Source organism: Dryobates pubescens, chromosome Z (genome assembly GCF_014839835.1).
Source record: "Dryobates pubescens isolate bDryPub1 chromosome Z, bDryPub1.pri, whole genome shotgun sequence".
Taxonomy (NCBI): domain Eukaryota; kingdom Metazoa; phylum Chordata; class Aves; order Piciformes; family Picidae; genus Dryobates; species Dryobates pubescens.
Genome location: NC_071657.1, coordinates 116952855 through 116977187, shown reverse-complemented (window position 1 = coordinate 116977187; position 24333 = coordinate 116952855). Strand labels below are relative to the sequence as shown.

The window sequence follows — 24333 nt, the reverse complement described above, 5'->3', positions numbered from 1 at the left end:
TGTTGGTCTGTTATTTTTTAATTTTACATTTGCTATTTTATTATTTATAATTTTAATTATATTACTTAACCTACTCCAACTTTTTATTTTTTGCATTTTGTTTCCAACCCAGTTTTACTTAACTTTATTCCTTGCATCTCGGCAACCTCATACACAGTCACTCACTCCCTCCACTCCGCACATCCCATCGCCCATCGCTGCCGCCACGCTGCTCTCCTGTCCCAAAGTGTGTCTCCCCAGCCCCCCCACTAGAACAAAGCCTCCGCGGGCTGCGCGGCGCCTCCTTTGTCCCCGTTGCAGTGCGGGGGGACCGGCGGCAGGCGGCAGCGCGGGCCGAGCCCCGTCGAGCCCCACACCCCCCCCACCACACACCACACATCACACTTCACACATCCCTCCTCCTCCCTCCGCCCCGGAGGGCGGGAGCGGTCGGGCGCCGGTCGGCCCCGGCGGGCTAGAAATAGGCGGCGGCGCCGGAGCCGGCACATCGCAGACGGAGCAAGGGCAGAGCAAGCAGCTCTACAGCCACCACCAGCACTATTACCAGCAGCGTCGCTTCCCTGCAGCAGAGCCAGGCAGGGCCAGCCCTTCCCACAGCGGCTGCTCCACATTCAGATTTTCCTCCTTTTTTATTTTTTTTTCTCCAAACTAAAAGGGATTTTTAAATTACTATTTTTTTTTTCCTTTGCGTTCAGACCGATACCAAAACTAGCGGCAGAACTCGCCCTCTTGCTCCTTCCCAAGCGCACGCCGTCGCGACATTTGCGCCCTTCCTGCCGGCTTTGTGCCCTCAAGCCCCGGCCCTCCTCTTCCTCCTCCTCCTCCCCCTCTTCTGCCGTGAAGCCTTAGAGACTCCCAGCAGCATCCGAAAGCACCGCGGCCGCTTCTTCAAACCTCCGCCTAACCGGCCGCTGCAAAAAAAACCCTATTTTTATTTTTATTATATATTTTTTATCCCCTCTTTCCGTCGCTTTTATTTTTTCCCCATTCCTTCTCCCTCAACCCCGCAAACGCTTCAAGGTGGACGCGGAGCGCAAAAAGACCTTGCTTTTAAAAATGCCCATGGAGCTGACGCAAAGCCGCATCCAGAAGATTTGGCTTCCCAATGACAACCGGCCGGCACTGCCCCGCCGCTGTGAGTACGGGCACCGCAGCATCGCCGAGGGGTGGGCTGGGCTGGGCTGGGTGGGATGGAAGCAGCGCCCTCCCTTCCTCCTCTTGCTCACGCCGGTGGAGAGAGGCTCTTTGCAACTCCCTTTCCCATAATATCCATGCAGCATTCCCCCTCCCTCTCCCCCCCCCCCCCGCGTCCTCCTCCAGCATCATCCCCGTGCTCGCATCCCACCCCATCCCATCGCGTGACTCACTTCCAGCCCTGGAGCTGGAGGAAGGTGCAACCATCACATGAGGGCCGTGGAGCGGAGGATGCAGAGCGGCGCTGGGACACGCGTGTCCCAATTTGCACCCGCCTCCGGCTCTGGGATTAAAGGGAGGGGAGCAGGTTGCACACTTCGGCACCGGGGTATCAGCTGAGCTGGGATTTCTGAGCCACCAGCCGTTCGCACTTTGCCCTATGCTGTGCTTGGGATATTAAGAAAAATTTCCTCACGGAAAGGATTGTCAAGCCTTGGGACAGGTTGCACCGGGAGGTGGTGGAGTCACCACCCTTGGAGAGATTTAAAAGAGATGCGTAGTTGTGGTGCTTGGGGAGGTGTTAGTGGTAGTAGCTAGGTAGTAGTGATGAGATTACGAGCTCTAGGTGAGTTGCTGGACTTGATCGCAAAGGTCGCTTCCAGCCTCAGCAGTTCTGCGAGCTGGGAGGCAGGTGGAGGGGAGGGCCAAAACTGATGCTGAAACTTCTCCAGTGTTTCCCTTTCTTTTACAAGCTCTGAAGCATTTTGGGGGCTTAAAACAAATCTCTGCACTAATATATATATAATCAATTAATTATAAAAACAAAGGCTTGGGTCATGCCAGTGTTACTATAAACCAACTCATGAATCATAGCACAGTACTAAAGCTCAAGAGGCAGCTCTTTTAACTCACCCAACAGCTACACTGACAACCCGCCAGTTGTGCAACCTCGTGTAACTCCTAACTCAGCGTCGCAGGAATGTGCCGATATGGGGCTGCAGAGAGCCAGGACTGGGGCGGGCGGGAGTGAAGAAGGTAGCATTTCACAGCCTGGCAAAGGGATGGCAGTGGCTTAGATAGTTGGGTGAATCAGCCTTTCCGACGCGTTTCTGGAGCAGTCAGGTTTGAAAGGCACTTTGGATATTTTATTTCCTTTAGTTGGAAAGCTCTTACTTTTTTTTTTTTTTTTTTTTTTTTTTTTTTTTTTTTTTTTTTTAATTAACACTAAAATGAATCTCCTGAGAATTTGCCACATGTTGTCACCCTGTGGGTGTGGGTCAGGCAGGCAGCAAGGGATGTCTGAGCCCTAGAGCAGATGTTTGCATATATAAAGGCAGCTCCGCAGCAGAAGCTGCAGAGGAAATGGCTTGAGGAACATCTGGATTGCCATAGGGCTTTGCTTTTTAGCGGTGGGGGTTGAAATGTCTCCTGGCTTCATGCTCTGCAGATGTACGGGTTTGATTTTCTTTTTTTTTTCCCCAAGGACTGGCACCATTGAAAGGAATCCCTCGTGCACATGGACCCTCCCTGTGCTTCTTTCTGCTTTAGCCAACTGGTTTCTCAGAGGAGAGGATTGCCTCCCTTGGCAGAGCAGAAAACTAATATACTTTAATATATTAAGACACTGAGGGGCTCATTAATACTGTAATATGGCTTCTAGTTATTTTCTCCCGGGGTGGGAACAAGCTGTGCTGGGCACTGTTCACTTCACACTATGGGAGGTGCTTTATTAGGTTTTTAGGTTATTTGGTATTAGGCTTTTTTTTTTTTTTTTTTTTTTTTAACCCAAGGTGGCTATTTTAAACTCGAGGTGCTATTAATTCCTCAGCAGAGCCACAAAGCTGGGTGGGAATGGAGGTGTGACAAGAGAAGTGAGGGTGATGTGATCCCTGGGGGAGGAAGAGGTAGAGGGAGCATCCCTAGGAGCATCCTGCCTGGCTTCTCCCTGCGGTAATTAGCCCGATTGTCGGCTTCCTCGTCAGTGGGAGGCTGGAATGGAATCGGAGTGATGCCTTCATCTGGCCTTTTGATGGCGATCCATTCAATTGCTGTCAAGCTGCACGTCTCTCACGTAGGGGCTGGGAAAGTCAAGTCGTCGCAGGCGACTGAATGGGCAGAGTCAGGAGAGGGGAGGGGGCTCGGGTGGAGTATGCTAGAGAAGGAAGAGGGGCTGCTGCTACTGCTTTTCTCCCGTCTCTTCAGCTGGGATGTGAAAATACACTGGCGATGTGCACAGAGAACCAGAACCGGCACGCTGGCAGGTCTGACATGCCTGTGCGCGCGATGCATAGAAATGTCTTCATGGTGCAGCTGTGAAGGTGTCCGGGAATTGCAGTGGGAAGAAGCTGGAAGAGGGGAATGTGAGACTAACGTGGAATGAGAAGCTTGGGCTTATGAGAGTGGGGGGAGCAAAGAAATGCTCCTTACAAAAGGACACTAAAATGACTGAAATGGGGAGGTGGTTATTTTATCCAGCATTTTATAGGAGCAAATTTCCTTCCTTACTTTTTTTTTTCCCTTCTGCCTGCTCTGGTGAAGCGTGAGAGCACTCCAACACCAGCTTTCTAGCAGACAGAAGGCAAAAGTGAGGAGTCCCGACTGAACCTTTTTGAAAGTCCTGACCTTGACTTACCTGGAGAGATAATGAGTAATGAATATGCACTGAAATCCCTGATAGATTCTCAGCAGTGGTGAAAAGAAATGATGAATTGGGGCTTTGTGAAGCTCTGAGAGCAAAACACTGGTTTCTCTTACATCCCTCATGCAAAGTTTTCCGGAGGCTTTTGTGATTTATCTGAGATTGGGCTCAGGTTCCTGATAAAAAGGTGCACGTGGTGTTTTGGGAAGTACTTCCCAGGTCTGTAAACAGATGCTTTTTCATGGTTCAAGAATCTTTTCCTTTGGCAGCAAACTAAACTGTGGGGAGGCTAGTCAAATACAGGTGTTTAACCCTTTGGAAGTGGCATGTGTGTCATCTTCGGGGCCATCTCGGCTGTCTGGAGCCAAGGGGACACAAACAGTACCTGCCATTGTCCCCTGTGGCCCCATATCCTCCTGGTTCTGCTCTTTGAGATGCTTTGTCCACTGGCAGGTGGGGAAATAAGGAATTTCTTTATCCAGGTATTATTTCTTCTTCCTTCATTTGTTATGTGGTTGACTTTTGTGCCAAAAAAAAAGAAAAAAGACTTGTACCCATAGGTTGGTTGAGGATGTGAGACTTCTAGAGAATAAAAAAAAAAAATCATTTTTTCTGGAAATGTTGCACTTTTGGTGCCCCAGCACACAAAGACAGCACTTGCTGCTGGAATCAGTAGGAGCTGACCCGGGCTTTTGAAATGCAGCACTGGGGAGGGTGCAGCTCATACAAAGGGAGGAGTGTGAGGGCAGCTCCAGCCTGAGGAATGTGGAATATTTAGAATAAAAATACCCAACCAAACAAATAACAATTAAAAAAATAATAATCTCTTTTAGGTAGTTTTCTCATCTCTTGCCTGCTAGGTCTGCTTTGGCAAGGCAGCCAAGTTCTTCTCTGCCCTACTAAGTACCACCATCATGGCCTTAATTCCATTTCTTAGAAGAGAGTTTCTTTGTCCTTCTCAGATCTCCACTGAGAATAACCCACCCCAGCCTACCACCCTGTTTCTATCCCTGAGAAGCCCCTGGCATCCCCAAATCTGCTGGTCCCACCTGCGGGCAGCTGGGATGGGCAGCCAGAGCTCTCCACCCAGACCGTAATTAAACTGTGGTTTTATGGCTCTGCCACCAATCACTCACTCCCTGCATTCCTTTCCTGTGAGGTCTCTGGCCTGCCTGAGTGGATTGAAAGGTGGGTGAGAAATCCCCTGGAGGGTCTTGCTGATTGGGGCTCTTGTCCTGTCACGAATGAAAGGCAGGCTGGCTAATCCAAAATCCATTAGGCATTGTTAAGATCTTCCTTTCCCATATTTAAAGATCTTGGCATTGTGCCTTGGCCTTTCATGTGTGCAACACCATGTGAGAAGCGGTTCTGCAGGGCAAACCTTGGAGAGGAGCAGGAATGAGATGTGGAAAAGGGATGCTCCCATGAGAAGAGGGATGAGGGATGCTGTCACGGGAAAAGGATGCTGCCATGTTACGTAGTTCATGTGGTCCAAATGCATCCTAAGGTGCTGGGACTGAGCTGTAGAGGACTAAAAAAATTCCAAAACTGCATTCCCAGTCCTGCAACCTCAGCAATTTCCTTCAAACTGAGATGGGAATTTACTCCTAAAGCATTTATGGAGGCAGAGCCCAGCAACTGATTTTTCTCCCTTTTGGCCATGCAGTTCTGGTGAATTGAGGACGGCTTGCTCTTCATCCCTGCCAAGGCATCACTAGGTGATGCCTCTGGATTTATTTCTGGCTGTTTGACATGGACTCTCTTTGCAACAACAACAAAAACAGGTTTATGAAATCACAGTATATCTACTGTTAAATGCTGGTGGTTCTGCAGTCCTGGTGTCATCCTTGTCTTCAAAAGAAACAGCTGCTTGCATTTGCACCTGTATCAACTAAAAAGCCAGCACACATTTTCAGAACTTTATGTGCACAAAGTTCTTGATGCAGACCTCAGCACAGCAGCCATGTCTGAAGTGTACTACTGCAATAACTGTATCAAAGTCCTTGGCCACCCTCTAGCTTTTCATGGAATTGGCCAAACCATGGGAATAGGAAGTTGTGTTAGACGTGTTTTTTTTCCAAACAGGGAAATGGAGGCATAGAGGTTCTGCAAGGAGCCTTGGGCAGCTGCTGCTTCTTTGCCCACTTTGCAGTCATCTGGGTGTTCTTGCTGTGGCTGTCAGTCTGTGACTTCTGTCTCCCAGTTTGGGTGGCACCAGAGTGAATTTGGATCATCACGGCTTAGTTGAGACAGTTGTGTCTCCCTGGTGGACACCCATGAAGCCACTCACAATGCCCCCTGCTGTGACATGGTTATTCAGCAAATCCTGTTGCAAAAATTGTTCTGTTGATTCACCTGCTTAAGATTTTGGTTGTCCAGCTTCATGAGGGGGCTGCACAGGAGACACTGCACAGATGATGGTGAGCAGATAGCATAGGCTTTGGGTTTCCTCTAGCTGCTGAAGGACTTGTGCAAAGGCTGGATCGAGAAAGAGCTCCTTGTAGGGTTGATATAAGGTGAGTTGGAGGATTAACCACTGCTCATGTTCTTTCTCTTCTTCATAGCTTGTGGGCCACAGCTTGCCAACTCCCCCACTGTGATAGTGATGGTTGGCCTCCCAGCCCGTGGGAAGACTTACATCTCTAAGAAGTTGACTCGTTACCTCAACTGGATAGGTGTCCCAACAAAAGGTGAGACTTTCACTGTCTACCTAGGTAAGCATGAGGTCTGGCCCTTGGGAACTGCCCTAGGAGCTCAGTGCCTTGAGGGGTAGGAGATCCTTTGGGCTGTATATTGCTCCTATCACTTCTGCTGCAGTCCAGGTTCTTCTTCATTTTGAAGACTAAGAGATGTCTTTCAGTCTTTTGATGTAAGGGTGTGACTTCTTGGCCCATTGCTAGGAGGACTTATCTGTAGAAACTGCACAGCTGAGTTGAATGCTGACATCAGCTCCTGATTTTAATGTTCTTTACCTTTCCCACACAGTTTTCAATGTGGGAGAGTATCGCCGTGAGGCAGTGAAGCACTACAGCTCCTATGACTTCTTCCGCCCCGACAACGAGGAGGCCATGAAAGTCAGGAGGTAAGTAGGTGCTGCAGCCATGCTCTCACTTGGGTGCTGAAGACAATGGCTGCTAGCATGGTTATTCAGCTTGTCTGGGAGGTAATGAACAGAAAAGTTGGGCTCTAGCTTGAATTTTTGCTCCCTGCCCAAGGAAGGTCTGACTTGGGCATCAAGATTTATGGGCTTGGTAGCTTCAAGGTCACCAAGGCATCTTCCATCAGTTCACTTTCAGGCTCAGTGATGTAGGGTATAAGTTCTTCCATGAGGTTTGGCTTTTGCTTCTTTATCTACCATTGCCTCTGCCATGAAGACCAGCATGCTGCTCAGTACACATGGTCCTTGTCTTTTTGGCAGACTGGGGGTGCCTTTCCTAGATGTTCCTGGGGAGGGGTGGAGATGGTGAGAAGAAACGGCCACACCTGCCTTCTTTTGTGGAGGTCTGTGTGTTGGCTGAAACAAGCATCTCTGAGGACATCAGGACCATGTGTGTCTTCCTTTTTGCAGGCAGTGTGCCATGGCTGCCTTGAGAGATGTCAAGCTGTACCTGACAGAGGAGGCTGGCCAGATTGCGGTAAGTTGAAAGATGTTCTGAAGGGGTTTGGCAAGTCCTGGTCCCAAAGGCACTGTCCCTTGTGAAGTTCACTCTGCTGTTTCTTCTCTGAGGAAGATAAACCAGACACTTCTGGTACTAATCAAAATCTTTGCTTTCAAAGGTATTTGATGCCACCAATACCACACGGGAGAGGAGAGGGATGATCCTAAACTTTGCCAAAGAAAATGGATTCAAGGTTGGTACTACTGAGCTGCTGCCTGTGTTTTGTAGTCCACACTGTACTGTTGGAGTATCTTCTTTCAGAAATACGTTGTTCTTGGGGTGCTCCTGTGTAAAGGACATTTTTCTGCTGGGTTTGATTAAAAATGTGAAGCTCTTCCATCATTCCCAGTCTTGAGAAGGAAAGGATGGGAGTGGGTCAGAGGGGAGTGCTCTGGTCCTGGAGGGAAGAGGTTGGGTTGAGCAAGTAGTTTGGTTGAATGTTACAAAGCTAATTCATGGTTTTAAGCTCAGCTTTGCTTTGCTTCACAGGTGTTCTTCATTGAATCTGTCTGCAATGATCCCACAGTAGTTGCCACCAACGTTATGGTAAGTATGTTGCTTCTGTTTTCTCTTGTGTGGGATTTTCCACGAGCACTCAGTTGGTCTCTTGTCTGAACATCTTGCCAGAGCTGATTGAGGATTAGGAGGTTTTTAGATTTTTATGATGTTTGTCCTGGGATAAGAAAGGATCTTTTGTCTCCTAGGGCCACCTGGAAGTAGTGACAATAAAAGTTGTTGTAGTCTTTTCCCAGAGAAACACACTACCTGTGTCTCTGTTGATGTCTAAGTCGATATCAAAGAGAGAAATGTATTTGGGATGCTTTGGTGACTCCCTGCAAAGCTGCACTTTTTCGAAGTGGTGGTTGTGATTAGGGGTTTAAATCTCATCAGTGAACAGTCAGACTTGGTGTCTTCAGCCACATGCAGCTTCCCAAAATCTGTTGGGGTCTGCTTGGAGAATAATAGCAGCTGAGCTTAGAGTTTTCTTGTCACTAGAAGTCTTGGCTGGGAGAGCAGCATAAAACCTTGCCTCTCTCCTTGATGTAGACAGATCAAGGAGATTAGATATACGGAGCTTAGAGATATGGTTCAGGAGTGGATTTAGCTGTGCTAGATTGATCAAGGCACTTAGCTTCAAGGTCTTTTCCAACCTAAATTATTCTATGATTGTCAGCTCTTTTGGGAGCTTCTGGATCTTTGATTTCCCACCAACAGAAGAACTCCTTGGCTTGTTAGGCTTGGCTGGGGCAGATAGACCTTAATTGGTCTACCTGGGCATGATGAACTTGAATGAAAGCATCCTTTTCTCCACTCGGCTCTGCTCCAGTCTTATCTGCAGTTGTACATCTGAACTTTGCAAGCCATTTTGTGGTGTCTGGGAATGCATTGCAGGATACGTAAAGTCTGTGAGAAAGGTTTTGTTCTTCCCCTGGGATGGGCTCCACAAAGGGATGGGGGCTGAAGTATGGCTTTTGGTGGGAGTTGGTGTCCCACGGCCAGTAACCAGCTTTTTGGGAGTTTGCACACAACCTTTTCCACAATGCTAATAAATGATTAGTTTGCTCTGTCTCTTCCCCCCCCCCCCTCTTTTTCCTATTTGCAATGCCCCAAAGCTGGATTTGTTTTTAATTTTTTTTTTTTTTTAAATATTTAATCTCTTTGTTGGGAAACTAATGTTTGAAGGAGCAGAGAATGAGCTACTAGATGAGCTACTTTTTGCTCCATGGGGTGCTGCAGATGAATGGTGTCTGGGATCAGTGTGGAAAATATCCTGTGGGCCTGGGATGCTGCTGTGTGTGCTGCTTGTTTGGTTATCCTGTTGGGTTCAGAATTGCTTGTGAAGTTACTAATGAGGAATGCTGCTGCTCAACCCCAAATCTTCAGGAAAAAAATAGCCAGTTCAGGCAATACTTGGTCTGTGATATTCACATCGCCCACTTCTAGCATCTTCAGCCCAGTGCCTTCGTGCTGACATGGCCCCGACTGGGGGCCAAATGCTCACCAAAGCAAATCTATCACTCTCCTTAGATGGACAGGGGAGAGGGGAAAATATAACAGAAGGCCAGTAATAAGATAGAAGCAACTTAATAATGCAAAGCAAAAGCAAAGAGAGATGTTCCTCTCTACTTCCTGTCAGCACACGTTGGTCAGTCACTCCCAGGAAGCAGGGTTCTATGCATAGCGGTTGCTCTGGAGGACAGATGCCACAGATTAATAGCTCCACACTTCCTTCTTTCACTTAGTTTATATATTTGAGCTGACATCATATGGCATGGAATACCCCTTTGGTCAGTCTGGGTCAGCTGGCTTTACCCCTTTGGTCAGTCTGGGTCAGCTGGCTTGGCTGTGTCCCCTCCCAAAATCTTGTCCACACCTCAGCATGCTCTAGGGGTGGGGAAGTGTTGGAAAGCACAGCCTTGGTATTTGGCTAGGCAGTAGCCAAAGCACTGGTGTGTTATCAACACCCAGCTTCAGCCCTGCAAAACCCAGCACTAGAAAGATGATCTGGGGAAAATCAGCTACAGTTCAGCCAAACCCAATACAACCTTCTAGCAAATAATGCACATAAAGGGGTTAGATGTTATCCTGCTGCCTCAGATGGTGGATAACCAGGTAGATGTCTACCTCCTGGGAGCTTTATTCACTCAAAAGACCTGGGACAAGCATCTTGCCTAAGCTTGTGCACTTTCCATCCTCATCTTGAGCTGTTTAAACCTGATGCTTTTCTTTAGTCATAAAAAAAGCTCAGTTTAACCACTGTGCTGGGTAATGAGGTGCTGCCTAAAATGTTGGTAGAAAGGGAGCTGACCAATATGCTTGTATACTGGTCATGCAATGGTTTATACCATATTTTCTCACCTTTTGTTTAGTTTTGAGTCTAATTTACTTCTTTGCAATGGTTTATACCATATTTTCTCACCTTTTGTTTAGTTTTGAGTCTAATTTACTTCTTTGCAGCTATCACTGATGAGAAGACAAAAAATTGTCTCAGCCAAAAGCTGGATCTTGGCAGAGCTTTGAAATTTGAGATTAGCAAGTTCTGACTTGTAAAGCTTCCTAACCTCTCCTTGCATGGCTTTTTTTTTTTTCCCCCCCTCTCTTGCAGGAAGTAAAATTGTCCAGCCCTGATTACCGGGATTGCAATTCAGCTGATGCCATGGAGGACTTCATGAAGAGGATTAATTGTTACCAGGCCAGCTACCAGCCACTCGACCCTGATGATTATGATCGGTAAGAAGCTTCTCTAACTTCTGAACTGGTTTGAGTGGATGCTTTTCTTCTCACAGGAAAGGTTGTAATGAAGTATGGAGCTGTGCTTCACTTAGTCTTCAAACATATGGCTGTGCTAGAATAATGGGAGGCCAAGCTGATGTGCCAGGGAAACCTGCACCAAAACCTTCCAAGGCTTTTCTGTGCTCACATATGCTGGCTCTGCAGGTCTAAATACAAAGATTTGGGCAAAGCAGTTCCGTTTGAGTGTCTCTGAGATGCTTGGGTCCATTAAAAGAAGGCATTGCTTGAACAGGCACAAACCACGAGTCTGAGCCCCGTGATTTCTGCCTAGTTGTGTGCCCTGGGAAGACCTTTGATGTCCTGCATGACCATGTAGGCACCTCCCAGTCTTTCCTCTGCTCACAGATACGTCCATGTGCCCTGCACAGATAATCTCAGACTTGCTGAGCTCTGTCCTGGGGAGGAGCGTGCTCCCTGCTAGCCTTGTTTAATCTTCTTTACTGCTGCAAGGAGGGCTGGAGATTACACTGTGTTACTTAGCTCTCCATGAATCGCCATTACCTGTTGGCTTCCTGTCAAAAATAGCCTGCAGGAAATCCTTTTAGCTAGGTGATTATTTTGACTGAGATACTTCACAAAGCTGTTTGTCAAGGATAGTGTTTCTCTCTTTCTGTTGTCCCCATGGGCATGTCTCTCATCCTTGCTGTGCTTGTCTTAGGGAGCTTTCTCTCATCAAAGTCATCGATGTTGGCCGGCGGTTCCTGGTCAACAGGGTTCAGGACCACATCCAGAGCAGGATTGTGTACTACCTGATGAACATCCATGTCCAGCCTCGCACAATTTATCTCTGTCGGCACGGTGAAAGTGATTTCAACCTCAAGGGGAAGATTGGAGGTGACTCAGGCCTCTCCAACAGGGGCAAGAAGGTGAGGGAGAAGGAAATATTGCCATATGGCTTCCAGGTGTGGTGCCATGCATTGGATTAAAAGGATATTTGTTGACAGCTGGGTTGCTCAGAAGATCACAGAATCATAGAATTATTTGGGTTGGATAGGATCTTAAAGATCAAGTTCCAGCCCCCTTGCCATGGACACGGACAGCTTCTACTAGACCAGGTTGCTGAGAGCTTTGCCCAGCCTATATCTATAAGTCTGGTCACTTTTCAGCTGTCAATGTTGCATGTAGTTAGAAACAAGGAGAGAGGGGTATGAGTATCTTCATGGAGTTGATACAGACCTTTCATAGGCAGGGTTGTATGTAGAAGGACTGCTGCCACCCAGCTGGTAGGGATAGCCAACTTTGTGTGCTTTCTCAGATTGCCCACTGCTTGACTCTCCACAGACATGACAATTCAGGAAGGGTTGATAGCTACTTTGGCTTGCCAGAACGTTTTAATTTTCTAAACAGAGTCATCTGAGGTATGACTATTATCGAGGACTGCAGAGTACATCAGTTTAGCTCTAACAACAAAGTAGAGCAGTGATGGCCATGGATCCTGAACAGCACTGTAGGAAAGCCCAGAATGCAATGCTTTTTCTCAGATGCTGATGTTGCTCCTTGACGAAAATAGGTTGCCAATTTTGCTTCTGCAGTTTTTTGTGTTCTTGTAATCCTTTTAAGGATCAGTGAATATGTGGCTGCTCTGCACATCAGAGCAGAAGACATTTTTGCCTTTGGGAGGGAAAAAAGGTCCTGGAAAAGGACATGGAAAAGGCAACCTTTACTGAGAAGTAATCAACCTCTGGGTTTTTTTGTCTCACAGTTTGCAGTGGCACTGAACAAGTTTGTTGAGGAGCAGAACCTGAAGGACCTCAAAGTCTGGACCAGCCAACTAAAGAGGACAATACAAACAGCAGAAGCTCTCCAGCTACCCTATGAGCAGTGGAAGGCACTCAATGAAATCGATGCTGTGAGTACATTTGGTTGCAGGAGGTACAGCTGGATCATGCTGCTTGCTGCTTGGCAGAGAAGATGATAGCTTCAGCCTATTCTCTTTTGCCTAAATCCTGCCTTTTGTATGGAGGTTTTACTTCTGTGGGAGAGGATGGTACTTCTGCTGCAGCACGCACAACTTAGCTTCTGATCTCAGCATCTACCTTCTGCAGATGCTTGTGGTTTTGTTTGGAACTGCTCTGCAGCTGAACAGTCAGAGGGTTACAGCCAGTAGCTTTGGAGAAGGTTTTGCCTGTTGGGTGTGCTGATGCTTTTTGACTTGAGCATGTTCAGTAACCTCATGGATGTCCTATTCTGACAGGGTGTATGTGAAGAAATGACATATGAAGAAATCAGGGAGCAGCATCCAGAGGAGTTTGCTTTACGTGATCAGGATAAATATTACTACCGCTATCCTTCTGGGGAGGTAGGTCTGCCTTCAAAGATGTGACTCTTACAAATGAGTCCCACTGACTTTATAGCAAATTAATAGGAAGGGAGCTCTGGAGGTTTCTAGTCCAACCTCCTCCATTACATTCACTCAAGTCTTGTGTTGCGCCAGTTTCCTTTTCTTTAATTTCCAAAGACATAATTCCTACCCCAGCTCTCAGTGTCAGTCACTAAGGATAATGTGGATATTTCTGTTCCTGGCAGTCTGCTTTCAGGGTGTGACACAATGAGGTGGGAATTGACACCAAGTCTGTATGATATTTGAAGTTATGAATTTGGCTTTTTATCACCAAATTAAAACTCATCCATAGACATTTGGGAAAAGTCTTCAGAGGCATCCTCTTGACATCATGTCTACCAGGACAATCTCTGGGGGTGTCTGACACTTACTCGGAGTGTCTGGGGTTCCTTCTGACTGTTTACTGTGGTTCTTGATGAAGCTGATCAAAACACTGGAGGGTTTTAGGAAGCTTAGAAGTTAGAAATCATGCAGGAAATCAGATCTCTGAGATGACAAAGAGATACTGTGCTCAAAGCCCCTATGCAGTTTTTCCTTACCTCAAAAAAATCTGTAACTCAGATGTAAACGGCTTCTTTCTCCCCTGACCAGGAGATGAAGATGATAATTGGTTGAACTTTGCTTGTTTTTAACAGTAATTACATCAATTTAATTTAATTAGAAGCATTAAATTAATAGGTGAGCAAAGACAGCCATAGTTTCTTGTGAGGCCCTTGTTCCCTCGATTCAATGCCATATCTCCCTTCTCTTCTTCTGTCTCAGTCCTACCAAGATCTGGTACAGCGCCTGGAGCCGGTCATCATGGAGCTGGAGAGACAAGAAAATGTCCTTGTCATCTGTCACCAGGCTGTTATGCGCTGTCTCCTGGCATACTTCCTGGACAAAAGTGCAGGTGAGCTCCCTGTTCCCAGGAAGAGGATTGATCCTGCTGGAGGAGGGTTGTTAGATGGAGGTCAGAGGAGGTAAGAGATGCATTTGATTCCCTGCAGTGCCAGGAGCAAGCATCTCTATGGTGTGAGACAGCCTTAGCTATTGAGGAAGATACCTCAGCCTGCCTTTGGAGAGGGGATGGGATAACTCTCTGGCTTTGCTTTTTCTGCAGATGAAATGCCCTACTTGAAATGTCCTCTTCACACAGTATTGAAGCTGACTCCAATGGCCTATGGTAAGTGGAGCCTTTCTACTAAACATGCTGAGGAGTTCAACTTGTAGCTGCTCCTGAATCCAAGCTGCCTCTGGGAGAAGAGAAGGGGTCTGGGGTGAAGCATTTCATGGCATCCTGTGCCTATTGGGTTTGCTGATGGCCTCTGTCTCCTTCATCAGGTTGCCGTGTGGAGTCCATCTCCCTGAATATTGACGCTGTCAACACCCACAGGGAACGGCCAGAGGTGAGTGTTGCTTTTCCTCAGAGCCATTCCTTGGTGTTCCCTTCCTTTCCCCTATGGTCAGCTGGCAGTGAGGACCCCTGGGGTGGGCATGGGGAGATTGCTTATCTGGATTGCTTGGAAGTGCTGCTGGACAATTGAACTGTCACATGGGTTCTTGCAAAGATGTGTCTAGTCGAGGCTTTTCCAAGGGAAGAGAACTGTTGCATGTGCCTGCTTTTCAGTGTGTTTGCTCAGATTAAAACTGGCCCAGGGGAGGCTCTTTTGTGGTCTTTGACTTTCACCTGTGCAGTCATTCACTGCATTCCAGGTGGAGAATGGAGCCACAAATGGAGAAGGTGACTTCTCCTAGGTCTCCAAACTGGCTGTCAGAGCCTGGGCTCAATGCCTTGCCCAACATACCCTGCCTTTGTGGGATTTTTTTTGTGGCATGTCCCTGGCTCTGTGGGGCTACCAGAATGATGTTCTATAGTGTGGGGATGGTGGCACTGGGCTGGGACGCTGCAGGGAGGAGACCCCTTGCAGAGGAAAACTCCTGTAACATGAGGTCCATGTGCCATGTGCTCCACTGGGAGCTCAGAGGCCAGAGCTAGGGGACACCCAAAAGGGAACCACAGGGAACCTGTCAGCACCCATGTCCCAGCCTCTGGGACTTTTCCAACTTGTGCTTGGTGGTGATGGAACCCAACTGGCTGTTGGATGGCCAGAACCATTTTCTTTTCGCCCGCATCTCCTATCCGTCATTTCCCAAAGGCAGCATCTGAGTTGCCAGTCCCTCTCCATTGCCATAGAAGGGGGGAAGCTGGTCCTTCCCCCTGCAGTGGAGGACACAGGGGGGATGACCTCCTCACTGGGGATGGCAGGAGTACTGTTTGCTGCGGGTAGGATGGAGCGAGACACGTGCAAAACGCTTGGGTCCCTCTGCTCTGCTGCGTGAGCACTGCCCCTCCATCCCACCTTGCTTGAATTGGAGCTTGGCATGGTGCTGACCCTCGCTGGCTGCTCTGTCTCCACTTGCCAAACCTTCCTTATCAACTCAGGCTGGCTCATCTTCCCTCTTCTTGATTCCACACCTCTCCCTGGGTTGGAGGGACCAGCTTTGAGGAGGAGACTGATGGGCACCTCTCTCTGTTGTGCAGAATTGTGGCTTTTGATTATCGCTGTGGTTCTTTAGCAATCTACCTGTACTCCTTTTTTTTTTGTGAGCTGAGGCTCTGTCTCATTTCTAAGTGCAGGGCCCTTTTAGGTATTTTTTCTTTCCTCCCCTTCTTGGGAAATAATTCATGCCTCATTCTTGAACTTTTTGCACCAGGGGTTTTATTTTTGGTGTCTGGAGCCTTTCAATGCATCCTTTGCACGCTGACAGCAATTGTGGGGAAAAGCAGAAGCTGCTTTAAGGAATAAAACACACAACAATCTGCCTTTTTTTTTTTTTTAATCCCTTTATAACTGTCGCCTTCTTCCCTTTATTTTTTTTTTATTTACTTTTTTTTTTCCCTTTTATTTTTTTCTTTGTCTCACTTGAATTTAGGAAGCAAAGAAGGGACCTAACCCGCTCATGAGACGTAATAGCGTTACCCCTCTAGCAAGCCCAGAGCCCATCAAAAAACCTCGCATCAACAGCTTTGAGGAGCATGTGGCTGTTTCTTCCACCCTGCCAGGCTGTGTTCCTCAGGAAGTGCCCACGCAGCTGCCGGGACAAGTTAGTTGAACTCCTTTTTTTTTTTTTTTGGTTTTGTTTTGTTTTGTTTCATTGTTATTCTTGTTTTATTGTTTGTTGTCCTCCTATCGCTCCTGAAGCTGAGGAACAGCTCGCACTTGTTGAAACCTGTGTTGCTATCTCTGAGATGCATCTTTCTCCCATGGCTGCTGTCCCCTTGCTGGCTTGGGTTGGTTTTGGGGGAATTTAGTGCCTCCACCATCTGACATCATGGTGTCAAACTCCTGAGGAGCTACTTCACTAGAGTGGGCAAGACCAAAGGGCTTGTGTCTTCCCCCTGGATGCTCTTGGCTCTGGTGTGGATCTGGCCATTACAATAAAGCGAATGTTCTTGTGCCTTCCTCAAGAATGGGCTGCCAAGACTCATCCTTGGCTGGAGGCTTCGCCTTCTCCTGGAGCAATAGGCAAAATGTACCAAAAATGAGTAGAAACCTCTTGGCATGGTGAATGTGGTTGCCTTCTGCGGCCCTGGATAAGACTTTGTGGGTAGCTGCTCTGATGCTCTTGTGTCCTCCCTTTCACCTGTGGAGGGATGTAGTAAGAGAATCTTTGCTTGCTGCATGCTTCTCTGAGAACAAAACTCTCCTCCCTGTGCTCATTAAGGAGCTGGGGTGGTACTGGAGAAGCAGCATAGATTTATAGGTGACCCTTCACCATGCTGCCCTTCCTACCACCTGCCTGTTGGATCTTGCTGTCTTTCCCACTCCTCTTTGCATTGTCTGTGGTTTTTGGTGTCCTCTCCTCCCTCCTTGGCCAGGTCCTGGGCAGGTTAGGAAGGCTGCTGTGCTTCTCCAACCACTCTGCTTGGTAGCTGCTTTGCATGGCCATCCCACCCCAGCAAACACCAAATAAGACAACTCAGTCTGTCTCTTGGCTTTTGCAGTGATGCTTGGGCTGGTTGACTCTTGCAACAAACCCTTTGCCAGCTTTGGGTTTGGAAGCTCTCACTGTCTGGGTGCTCCTTGCTGCTGTCCAGTGTCCTCTGGCCAATTCTCAGGTGGCATTACTGACACCTCTCTCTCCCTCTCTCTGTTTCTCTGCAGCCTTTACTAGGGAAGGCATGCCTGTAAGTACCCACTTGCCTCTTATTCTCCTTCTCACCCCTTTTCCATGTCACTTGCCATCTCAATGGTTGTTTTGTTGATGCTGTGAAACCTGGCTGGGGTGTGGACTTCTTGGAATTAATATTTCTCTGTGTGTGTGGGATTTGCATATGTCCTAGGGCAGGTAAAGAGGAGACTCTAGATGTTGCTTTGTCCAATTCCCAAGTATCTTAACTTGGTAAATGTTCCCATTTTGTTGAGAAATGTTCCTAATACCACTTGACTCTCTAGTGATGTCTAAATTTCATGCCTCCTGCTTGGACAGTCATGGGATGGGAGATGCTATTGGATTTTCTTGGTGTTCCCTCCTCCACAATAGCACTGTGGCTGATAGAGCCATGTGGTCTACGCTTCTTGAGGGCTCCAAGTTGACCGTGTGAGTGATGGTACTAGACAGATATCTGAGAAGGTTCTGACCTTGGATCCAAACAGAGTTTTATTGCCTGTGGGAGTGAGAATGTGTTTTCTGGAGCTGGACTGATCCTGGCATCTACAGTTCTGCAAACCTGAGGTTTGGGAACAGTCTGCCTAAAGGTCTTGGGCAGATTAGATGCAAGGATGTTGTCCTCTAAGGATATTTAATGCATTAATTATGAGCAATCAAGACTTTTGACACTCTGGCTCACTGCTGTTAGGTCCTATGTAATAGGGACAGGACAGCTTCTGGATGAATTCGAAGCCTTTGGACTTCATGCTACATCAAGTGAAGAGAGCAGCAGTTGAGCTGTGCTCAAATGTCTTCTCAACACCGGTGAAACTTTGGGGCTGAACTGACCCAGGGATCTTTTTGCCCTCTGTAGTCCAGTTTGAATGTGTACATCCCTGTCCTTATTCATTTTGTGAGTTGAAGAGGAAGGGATTTATTAGAAATTGTCCAGGCCAGAGCTCATCCTTGCTTGCATGTAACAGCTGGTGAACATTCTGCGTTTCTTCCCCTTTTAGACTAAATGCTTTTGAAAAAAGGGAAGTTAAGAACATCAGACTTGGCTTTGCTGGCCAGTGAGTTGGGGAAGATCATGCCCATGCTCCTGGGCAAGTGTAGAGGTTGAGTTGCTCAGCATGGCCTGCATGTCTGTGCTCTTTTCCTTGTTGCTCTTGGGTACAAAGTCTGTGCTGAAGTAGTTGTCTTCTTGAGTTGCTTTGAAAGCATTTTTATTTCTTTGTCCTTTCCTCCATCCACCTTTTTCCAAACCATGGTGTAACAAAAAGCAGCGCATGCTTCAGTGCTGGCTGGGATGCTGAAGATACACTAATGTTGACTTTGGGAGATGGCTGGCTGCATGAGATTTTGCTAGACAGGAGCTCTGCTGGAGCAGGCAGTGATGGTTACCCATCCTAGCAAGTTTAAAATCTCCAGATACTGGGATACTTCCTCCACTTACTAGTGTGGGACTGAAAGCCTGCTTTTGAAGGAGCCATGATGACACCCCAAACCAAAGGCTCAATAACACTTACACTGCTGTTGCATCTATTGGAGGCTATTGTCTTGTACATGTGTACATCTGGTCCCTCACCATTTCCCATCACAACCTTTTTGGGGTCAGGGAATGTAGAAGGTACCTCTTTCCCAGTTTGCACCATGGGACTTGGTTGGCAGTGGGCACTTAGTTGCATCAGCCCTCACTGTTGAGGTCTTGATCCCCTTCAAGAAGGACATGGGGATACCTGGTAAGGCTGGGAACATGGCTGTGTACCTCAGAGGCCTCCTGGCTGTGGGACTGAGCTGCTTTGGGGTTGTGGGACTACCCAGTATGATGGTTTCTTTTCCTTTTGCTTGGTCTGTGCACTTTTTTAATAACAACCTGATCCCCTCCCTTCTTCTCCCCTTCACTTTTCATGCTTAAAGAAGACCCGTTTGCCACTTTCTCAAAGTTTTCTCTTTACTAATATTTCCAAGGTAAATGCCTGTGGTGCATGTGGCTTTTCCTAACCCTCCTCCTGTCTCCTTAGATAACAGAGAGAACAGCTCAACCTGCTCTGCCTTGTAGCCTGGCTGGAATTCCTGGTGCTTGTAAGAGGCAGTTTTGGTAGTAAAAGCAAAGATTAAAAAAAAAAAAAAAAAAGCAGTTGAGAAACCTTCTTAGCTGTTTCCAAATCCTTTTTCCCCCCACCCTGTTCCATGTAATTTTGTGACTTGGGAAATGTCCTTGTTGTGATCATCTCCCCTTGCGTTTCTCCTCTAGCGATACTTTCCTCTAGCTACTCCCTTCAGAGCTGGTCTTGCTGGTGTTTTGTTGGTTGTCTCTGGTTCTGTGACCCTCACCACATACTGGTGGGTGCTTATTGTCCCCACCCTGCACAAGGGCTGTCAGAAGCAGCTCTAGAGCCATGAGACCTCATGGAATGTCATCAAGGGAGAGGGTGCTCCTGTACTGCTGACGATGGCTGGTCTCCATGCTGGCTCCTTGAGGCAGGAAGGGCATCTTCTTGGCAGTGCCAAGGATGGGAAAACAGTCACCTCTTTGGTAGGCAGGAGAGGACACTGCCCACCCTCAAGGAGAGTAGGAGCAAGTTGTTTAATTTGGCTCCTTGAATGAATGCCATGGTCCTCTGTCACCCTGCCTGTGGACCAAGGAGAAGCTTCAAAAGTGCAGATCAAGTGGGGTGTGAAGGTTGCCTTGATTTTTGCTGAGTTTTTAAGGGATATCTCTGCTAAATGCCCATGCTGTGGTTAAAACCAGGTGATACTTGGGGGGGGTGGTAGTGGTGGTGTGGTTAACAAGTCAGTACATCACCCCCAGGTCTCTCCTTCAGGGGACAATGTCCTCTGTGGTGGATGCTTTTGTGACCTGTGCTGTGGCTCTGTTATTCCCCCGTCCCTTGTTGATGTACATGTAGAAGATGCTGCCAGGATGGGCCTGACCCAAGCACAACCCCTAACCTTGGTCCTTCCCCTCTCATTGCAGAACATGAACAACTCTCAGAAGCCATCGTGACTCTGTGAAGGCAGTCGCGAGGCCGCAGCGCCAGCGCCGGCAGCTTCCCATCCCATCGCCATTTCCAAAGCTTGCTTATAAACTGCTCTCCTCTGCCTGCGGTGAGGTCAACCCGCAGCTGTTTCCACCCACGTCCCTTCATCTGCAAACCGCTCTGCTGAAGGGAGGAGAGAGGATGGAGAGCGGAGGAGGAGAGGAACCAAGCTCCTCTAGGGTCACCACCAGATCTTTAGGCTGCAGCATTTTCTTTCCTCTCCGGCGTCCCGTTAGATCGTAGCAAGCTGTAAAGTGCTTCTAGCGCACAGGAGTTTAATTTCCCTCTGTAAGTGGTTTTGATCTCCTTTTGTATAGATGATTGGTACCCATCCATCTCTGGGTGGGCTGTATATATGTGAATGGTGTGGGGTTAGCAGAGCTGTAGAGGGGAGGGCGGGTTGAAGGGGGTTTGCATATTTCTTTTGTAATTATTATTGTGTTGTTATTAATTTTTTTCATGAGAGCCCCTAACATGCCAAGCTGCAGTTCTTTACCCCCGCTACAGCCTGTCACAACACGCACAGCCAGGCTCACTCAAGCCCACGAGCACCAGGAAGGCAGTTGTGTGAAGTCCTTCACACTGAGAACTGCTGGGCTTAACCAAAATAAACCCTGAGCCATGTTGGTCTATTTCTTTTTAAATAAATACATCTTAAAGGAGTTTGCAGAGAATATAGATTCTGCTTCTAAAACCCCGGTCATGGACTGCCTGTATGGCAGGGAGAGCCACACTGGTGGTGGCTTTGGTGATTCTTTCATCTTGGGGAGCATCCAGAGATGCTTGGAGAGGCGTGTGTTGATTTCTATGGGGAGACTGATCAAGGTTTGAGGTGCTGTGCTGGTACTACATCTCCCCTTTTCTCTGCCTTGAAGGAAAGTGGAGATTATGGGGAGGGGGTTTGAGCCCCTGTGTTGTCGCAGGAGGACAGGCTGAGCTAGATGCATTTTGCAGCCACACAGGTCTTGTGGAGCTGGTCAGAGAGCTGGCCAGGATGCAGGAGTCCCTGTCTGGCTGCAAAAAAACCCATAAGGGACATTTTTGTCCATGTTTTCTTTTTCTTTTGTTAAATTTAGTGCATATATATACCTGCACACACACACACACGTGTGTGTGGGTACCTAAACACAGCTTGGTTTTTGCACTTTATTTGTGGCAGGAGCATAACTATTTTTTTATTATTATTTTTTTGAGTTGTGCCCCTTAACAGGGGAAGCCTGAATACAGGCAACTTTTTTGTTTGGTTTTTTTTTTTTGCATGCTGGAATGCTGGGACTACAAAAAATTAGTGGTTACAGCATTCGAGATGTGTGTGTGTGTGTGTGTGTGTGTGATGGGGGAAATGGGGCAGGGTCCTGGCTTACACTTCATCAGCCAACTCCCAGTGGTTTGATACGTGAGATCCCTTCTTGGCAGTCTGTCGTGGGCTGCAATAGAGAGGTTCAGAATTGCAATTAACCACTATTGCTTTGTGCAAAAGTCTGCAGGTTTTGGATTTGTAATTTATTATTATTTTTTTCTAAGAGTTTTGGGTTATGGGTATTTTTCCCCCCACTCACATGCACCAACTTCTCAATTCCCTATCTCATGCTTTTTTGGCTGCACACCTGAGCAGGAGGCCGGAGGTGAAAGCAGCCATGCTCTCCTTCAGTGCCTCACTGAGAGATTGGAGGTGGGCAGCCCTGTGGTTTCATCCTTCATTGGCTTTTCCCAACCCCTTCAGTAGGAAACAACATCCTTACAGATGGGAATAGAGAGGTCTGGGGAGAAATTATGACTGTGCTTATCCCAAGAAAGGTTGGACCAGATGATCCTTGAGGTCCCTTCCAACCGGTGTTCAAGGATTCTATGATTAGTTTTTTCCTTTGTGTAGTTTTTGTTTTGTTGTTTTGTTTGGGTTTTCTTTTTTTTTTTTTGGGGTGGGGGTGGGGGTGGAGGGTGGTGGTTGTTTATTTTTCCTTTGGGAAAATGTGAACCACAGTGCCTAGTGCTTCAGCCTCATGCATCCAAAGCGGCACCGAAGGTGTGAGGGAACCTGGACCATGCTCAGTCCCTATCTAACTGGGCACAGTGGTCTTGGTAGTGCCCTGCCTGTGTGAGCTTGTGCATATGTATATTATACTCCTGTACAGATCACACCAAGAACACTTCCCCCCTCCCCTCTTTTTTTGTTATTTTTACTTTTTAATAGCCAGATTAAAAGCAGATTCTTCCTGTGTACATGGTTGACATCTGCCCTTTGAGTTTCTCTACCCTGGAATAAAAAAACCCAAATGTTTTGGGAAGGCAAGCCACTTGTCTGTTCTGCCCACTTCCTGGGGAGTGTTGTCTTTCTCCTTCTGCTACTAAGAGATAAGCCAGCGAATGCAAACGTGACGTCTGGCTGCCCCATGATCAATCCTGTACACATGTAATTCTGCAGATGTTTTGGTGTGTATTTGTGTGCGTGTATGTATATATAAATATATATATATATATATATTTTAAAAAATCAAACCTCCAAAAAAAAAAAAAACCAAAACAAAACCCTTAATGACCCTAAACTTTCTTCCTTTGGAAATAGCAGAAGACTCAGTAGGTCTACAACAAGATGAAATTTGAACCTGGCAATTTTTTTCTGAGCAGCAAAGAGGTCCTCTCCTCCTGGAAAAGTTGGTTGATAGGGGGGATGGCGTTGACTTTGTGCCATCTCACTGCCCATTAAGAGAGCCAAGGATTGGGCAGAAAGCTGAAGCCAGGGTGGGTGGGGAGATGGGACTTGTCCAACCACAGCAATGATTTCTTCCCTTTCTCACTTTCCCCCCACCCTGGTTTTATTTTCCTTTGTGATACTTGAATTTATTTTTTTTAATTATTTTTTTTTTTATAGCAAAGCACTCTTTATTTATTTAATGTGTACTGCAAAGCTTGGAGAGAAGGGTAGTTTCTTGGGATTTATTGTTTTTCTTTCGGATTTGTGGTATGTTAACTGTTCTGTACATACATCTGGAATAATTGCCTGATATAAAGCTGTGCCAGCTTAAAAACAGGGTATGCCTTTCAGAAATTTGTATATTTTGCAGTTGCTGGACCAATAAAATACCTTGTTGAAATACAGATGTGACTTGGTTCTTCCTTGAACTAGGAACCACACTCTCGGACTCATCTTGCTTGTGCCTTGGTGGCCCCAAGGGTGACCATGGTGCAGTCCAGCCTTGCACACTTGGGCCTCATAAATCCCTCCTGGCCTTTCAGTGAGTTTTCTGAGGATCATCTCAGAGAAACCATTTGGATCCCATGGCCTGATCCCTTTTCCTGACCGTGTTAAAGCAGTTCTAAGGTTTCTGGTCTGGTGAGTTAAGAGCTCATCCCTTCATCCATGTCCATTCAGAGGTGAGAGTGTCATTCCTCCAACCAAGTATTGCTAACCTGCTTAATGATAAGTGAATACTCCCCTAATCTACTCACTACATCACTGCTGTGGTGCTTGTTAGGTAGGACTAGGCATTTAGTCAAACCTCTTACAGTGGAAACCAAAAACCTGTTTAGAAGGATGCTAAATGGAGCTGAAGGGCTGCACAAGAGATGTCCTCTGACATCACACCTTTTTACCCTGAAGGCAGAAAAAAACCAGCAGATGCCTCCTGCAAGCAAAGTTGTTTGTTTAGTGTTTTGTTGTGTTTTCTTTTGTTTTGGTTGGGTGTTTGTTTCAGTTTGGTTTGGTTTGGTTTTCTGATTTTTTGGTGGTTGGTTGGTTTGGTTTTTTTGGTTTGGTGTTTTGGTTTTGTTTTTTTTTTTTCCTGCCTCCAAAGAAAAAGGGGGAGGAGGCAGAGAAAAGTGGACAAGATGCTCTGGAGCACATCTTGAGTGGATTCTCCCAATGTGGTTGGAGGTTTATCCTCCTCAAGCAGTTGTGTCTCTGAAAGATTGTTAGGAGCTAAAAGTGGGGGGGAAACACCATGGGATGTTGTGTATTTGAGCCTGGCTCCTGCTGGCTGAGGTGCAACTCTGGCTCTGATCTTCCCTGGGCTTTCAGAGTAGATTGAGCTTTGCTCTGGTCTGGAGCTTGCTGTGATGGAGCTGGGGCTGGGTCAGGGTCATCTACTTTCC

General features: G+C 47.1%; 1 protein-coding gene across 6 annotated transcripts; it reads left to right on the top strand.

The window, feature by feature from the left end:
- Nucleotides 1-977: 977 nt before the first annotated feature.
- PFKFB3 (6-phosphofructo-2-kinase/fructose-2,6-biphosphatase 3) lies at nt 978-20934 on the top strand. 6 transcript variants are annotated; one of them, XM_054178231.1, is made up of 16 exons: nt 978-1135; nt 6337-6462; nt 6758-6854; nt 7341-7407; nt 7550-7624; nt 7921-7977; nt 10538-10662; nt 11384-11591; nt 12428-12574; nt 12920-13024; nt 13829-13958; nt 14169-14231; nt 14390-14454; nt 15983-16153; nt 17215-17237; nt 19121-19337. In XM_054178231.1, exons 1-16 carry the CDS (start codon nt 1057-1059, stop codon nt 19173-19175), a joined length of 1593 nt encoding a protein of 530 aa, XP_054034206.1. In that variant the 5' UTR covers nt 978-1056; the 3' UTR covers nt 19176-19337. The 6 variants fall into 6 exon arrangements, with proteins under 6 accessions (XP_054034206.1, XP_054034207.1, XP_054034202.1 ...); XM_054178232.1 differs by lacking the exons at nt 17215-17237; nt 19121-19337 and adding an exon at nt 20181-20934; XM_054178227.1 differs by lacking the exons at nt 978-1135; nt 6337-6462 and adding an exon at nt 20181-20934 and having other exon boundaries at nt 6756-6858; nt 7345-7407; nt 19121-19171.
- Nucleotides 20935-24333: the final 3399 nt, after the last annotated feature.